This window comes from Micromesistius poutassou (assembly GCF_964030765.1).
Source record: "Micromesistius poutassou genome assembly, chromosome: 1".
NCBI lineage: Eukaryota > Metazoa > Chordata > Actinopteri > Gadiformes > Gadidae > Micromesistius > Micromesistius poutassou.
In genome coordinates this window covers 12,638,847-12,643,521 of record NC_140271.1, presented here as the reverse complement: position 1 = coordinate 12,643,521, position 4,675 = coordinate 12,638,847, and the positions used below count along the sequence as shown (strand labels likewise).

The window sequence follows — 4,675 nt, the reverse complement described above, 5'->3', positions numbered from 1 at the left end:
CACGGAATTCCATTTGAATTCTCATAGAATGCCAACCGAACATGTGTAACCTGTACGTGACTAATTATTTTGTGAAGGTTGTCTTGATGGCAACGACTGTGTGGCGATGTATACATCGGCCACAACTACCTGGGTGTTATTACACCGTGATGACATATTGACATCATCTTTCATATATTACAGGTAACATACATTTAGGAAAGACGTCTTGTAGTTTCTTACTTAATGTTGGCCTCCTGGTGTTGTGTTGGTTCTATTGGTTGGTTTGATCCCTGACCCAGCATCGGGTATCGGTTGACAGGACTATGCAAATGGACGGATACCTTGTTTGACAGCATGTTGTGCCATGATTTGCTCTACTTCAAATTAGCCAATTTTTCTGTTTATTATCATAATGACTACGACCTGAAATCTAGAAAAGAGACAATGCACTTCATGGCAGAAGAGGTAAAGAGGTTCAGAGTCGGCTCTAGAAGGAACCCAGTCCCTCGGATCTTAATGACAGCTTCCTGCGCTCTCAGAATAGAACCGACTCAGCCTAATGAAATAATTAAAAATGAATGAATGTCTAATGAACGCTTTATTTAACCTTTTGAACATCTATTAACAATTCATGCCTCCACCGCTCAGAGGAGACAGTCATGCACAATATTCTGCGGTTCAGAATGATCACAGTACACGTTGATATGCTGCGTACACCGACAAGAGGTACAGACAATACACCAAATGCCGGCACGCTTTGTCACTACGAAGAATAGTTTGGATAGTAGTTTGGATAATTTTGATTAAAGTGCTTAAGTAATGAGGATACACATTCAAGGTTAAGTTTGACGCATTCTCCTTCTCTCCCGACATGTCATTCATACAGGTCTGGTCGATCGAATCCGACTTCACAGAGGAACCTTTCAATGTCTCTTAACACCGGTTAATAACTACATGTTAATATAAGTACCATCCCAGGGCATAAGGCTGTGTTAACAATGTCTTCCCCTCCAGAGCTCCAGCAGGATTGTGAAATGTCCAACTGGACACATGCTAGATGATTCACCCTCCTGGATTTCTTCCTTTTTTCCTTCTATTCCCTCCCCCCTTCTCTCCCCAGTAAAGCCAACAGATGTATCACTGGAGTAATGGCTGACTTCCTCTCCGTGGCACTACACAGGGATAATACATCTTCATCGAGGTCTGACTGGGGCTGAAGGGGTTCCCGCCCTGCGTGCCAGATGTATTGTGTCTGTTTGACAAATGAAAGGGCCTTGCGTTCTGCGTACAACACTTCCCCATTGTTCCGCCTAGCTCTCCTCTGAGCCACTCAAAGTCTGGCCTTGAGGCTGGGGTCTTAAAGGCTCCTCTCCATGGGCCTCAGCAGTCCGCCCTTAAATACCCCCTGTAAATATGCCTCAAAAACAATTTGAAACGATCAGTTCCTTCTCGTTTCCTCTCCCCCCCGCCGATCATCTCTGCTGGCCGGGGGGCTGCCTCTCGCCAAAGATGCTCCTGCGGGGGGCCACCAGGGTGGTCTGGCTCTCCCGCCGCCGCTCCTTCCGGCGGCCCAGCCTGACCCTCCAGCAGGCGGCGCTGGCGGCCAGCAGCAGCAGGCCGGCCGACAGCAGCACCAGGCCGAAGTAGGAGATGGTGGAGCCGTGGGAGTTGAAGCTGTAGGCCACGGCGGTGACCACCACGCCGGCGATCAGCACCACCACGCCGAACGGCACGGTGCAGCGGTAGCAGGACAGCTCCGCCCCGCCCGTGGCGGCGGTCAGCTGGTGCTCGTTGACCAGCGGGATGCTGACGTGGGCGGGAGCAGGAGCGGGGGCGCAGAGCTCCTCCTCGTCGTTGTTGTTGTTGGGTTTCTCCGCCGGCGGGACACGCTCAGGGGACGGTGGTAGCGTCATTGCGGCGCTCTTGGCGGTCGCTTCGGGCATCGCGGCGAGGTCTTGAAGCGTGAAATGGGTTATTTTGGCTCAGTTATTTGATGCGCCACCTGTTGTCCGGGGGTCTAAATCCGCTATTCTTCTACCGACGTTTCCGTCGTCTCAGCAAGAAGCTGCGTGGAGACAGGAGACAAAGACGAACAGGGTTAGCGTGAAAGTAAAGCGGAGATAAAAACACACACATGGTGTTGCTCAATGGACCAAATGTTTCCAGCAATGGCAGAAAGCGAGTGAACTCTTCACTGATTGTACATTTTCGCAACGCTCGTTTTTTAAGACCAACAAACACTAAGCGTCTTGGACGCCACGGAGCCTCTTTGCACAATCCCAGCCTCTCGTCTCAGAGTGGGCTCCGTGCCCAACCAGACATTCCCTGGAGAGCAGGGCCCCGCCACGTTACCAGGGCGCTCCAGGGAATGGAACCCGCGTCACAGTGATCAACAATGTCATAAACAGACCAAGAGTTGATCTGTTTATGAAACTGTTGATCACCAATAAGTTGTTAGTGTAGAAGGATTGCTTGAATATGCTGGTAAGTCTTTGTGGGATTCTAAAGCCCTCGGTAATAAAGGAAATACTCCTAGGCTAATTGCTTCAAACCATGTATGCAGAAATGCTTTGCTTTTGTCTTCTTTTCTGTAGATGCACCTAAAATGAACTAAATGTGTGACCTTTTTTTTTTGACAAATCAAGTGGGCTGTATCAGACTGCCTACATGAACCTGTGATAAATTGGGTTTAGACATAGCATATGGCTTATGTCTATCACAATTACATTCTCATGTTTGAAGAAATGGCAAATTAGAATAAACATATAAATCAGATTGACAAAACACAGTTTTTGTTTTTTCAAAAATCGTTTGTAATAGTTATTTTAGAAGGGTGGAATAGCCTATGTTCATATAACTTTAATTTAACGCGGCAACTTTTTGGGTCCCAAAGACTCGTTTTGTTTCTAATCATCTTGTTGAGGGGAAGTCATGTTTCAAGACAAACTATAGAAGAAGTTAGAAGCTACAAGTATGCTTAACCCATCACCGCACAGTGTGCAGCGAGTTCAACAGAGCTAGTAGCCTACAACAAAATGATCAATTATGCTTTTTCTAAACGACGAAAGAAAAACAATTAATTGGTTCAAGTACCTCCCAGGAGGGATCCATGCATGTCGCACACTTTCATACAGAAGGTCCTCGGCTAATCCACCTGAAGAGTGTTCTCCGAGAGCAGCGCAGCGAGGACCATCGGTCTGGTCCTCCGGTCGGTCGGTCCGCCGGTCGCGTGCAACTCCTCTCTGCTCCGGTCGGTCCGGTCCTCCGGTCGCCGTGTCGGGACCCCTGCTGTTAATCCCTCCGGTGTCTCCGGTCGCCGTGACGGGAGCCCTGCTGTTAATCAGTCGGGTGTCTCCGGTCGCCGGGACAGAACCCCTGCTGTTAATCAGTCGGGTGTCTCCGGTCGGTCTCTCTGATCTTCATTGAACCCCTCTGCTCGTTGATCAGGGACCGGGGAGTGGAGCTGCTGCTCTCCAACTCTTTCGGTCGGTTTTATTCGAATCGAGCCCTCTTAACCCCTTAGTGCAGAGCTCGTTTATTTACCCCGTGTGCGCGCGTTTACATGTACGCACGCGTACACATACCCCTACACACACACGTGTGTGTGTGTGTGTGTGTGTGTGTGTGTGTCTCTCCCCCCCCCCTCTCTCTCTCTCTCTCTCTCTCTCTCTCTCTCTCTCTCTCTCTCTCTCTCTCTCTCTCTCTCTCTCTCTCTCTCTCTCTCTCTCTCTCTTCTCTCTCTCTCTCTCTCTCTCTCTCTCTCTCTCTCTCTCTCTCGGTTTATTGGTCGCTGGTTTCGCCCTCCATGCTGGCGCTTTACTGACACTTCTTTCTGGCGAACCCAGACCCTCATCGATGATGTCGATGGATTGTGTGGGACGAGATAATCTCGCCTTCCTTCTCTTTGAGTTTCCCTGTCATTGCGGTTCATCATGCATTCATTATAGGGGTGCAGAGAAAAGTGCTGTAAAACCCCATTCTTATTCGATAGGCCTATCCTACTATACATGGGCTCCACTTATATTATAGAGCTAAAATGTACATCCTACATTAACCACATTAAAGTTAAAATACACACATTAAAGTATTATTAAAGTATTATTTTTATTATACAAAATAATACTTTAATGTAGTGAAGTCGATTAAAACAATAATCGACCACTTCATGGCCTGTTGTGTGCTTTTTTTTCTTCACCTCCCCTCTGCACTCACGTGCACGCGCATATTCAGACGGACCCGCGCACACGGACTCCCCACGCAAGTGTTCTGCGTTTGTACGGACGTTGTAAATGCCACAGGTTTTACATCAGGACAAGCACCACCAAAACCAGCAATAAAACCTAAATGAACCACTCAGGTGTGGCCACAGGTCTCATTCTAGGACCGGGTTGAATCATATAGGCCATATTATTTGTTTTACTGTTTGACCATTTTGTTGTTTGTCAACTGTACTGTAGCCTACTGTCTGTTGCTACTGGATACCTGAATTTCTCAAGGGGATGAATAAAGTATCTACATAAACTTTAACTTAAACTATGTAAACATTGCCCAACGACGGGCACCGCCGCCCCGGTGGGATGTGTGGCTTTATAGTCCAAACACCGGTGTGCAAATAGCTCGGGCGTTTTGGGGGGATACTCACCTATCTGCTGTGACATAGTGCAAACGAGAAGCCTCCTCTGCTAAGTATATC

The 4,675-nt window shown here is 48.1% G+C and overlaps 1 protein-coding gene across 3 annotated transcripts; it reads right to left on the bottom strand.

The window, feature by feature from the left end:
- Positions 1-567: 567 nt before the first annotated feature.
- Positions 568-4,675, bottom strand: tmem100a (transmembrane protein 100a). 3 transcript variants are annotated; one of them, XM_084488309.1, is made up of 3 exons: positions 4,625-4,675; positions 3,076-3,357; positions 568-2,047 (listed from the first exon to the last, which is right to left on the bottom strand). In XM_084488309.1, the coding sequence occupies exon 3, from the start codon at positions 1,923-1,925 to the stop codon at positions 1,455-1,457; it is 471 nt and encodes a 156-aa protein (XP_084344435.1). In that variant the 5' UTR covers positions 1,926-2,047; positions 3,076-3,357; positions 4,625-4,675; the 3' UTR covers positions 568-1,454. The 3 variants fall into 3 exon arrangements, with proteins under 3 accessions (XP_084344435.1, XP_084344434.1, XP_084344436.1); XM_084488308.1 differs by lacking the exon at positions 4,625-4,675 and having other exon boundaries at positions 3,076-3,538; XM_084488310.1 differs by lacking the exon at positions 4,625-4,675 and having other exon boundaries at positions 3,137-3,538.

What these genes read in the sequence shown, in the direction of transcription:
- tmem100a (XM_084488309.1), bottom strand. Translation starts at nt 1,925, where the DNA reads ATGCCCGAAGCGACCGCCAAGAGCGCCGCAATGACGCTACCACCGTCC.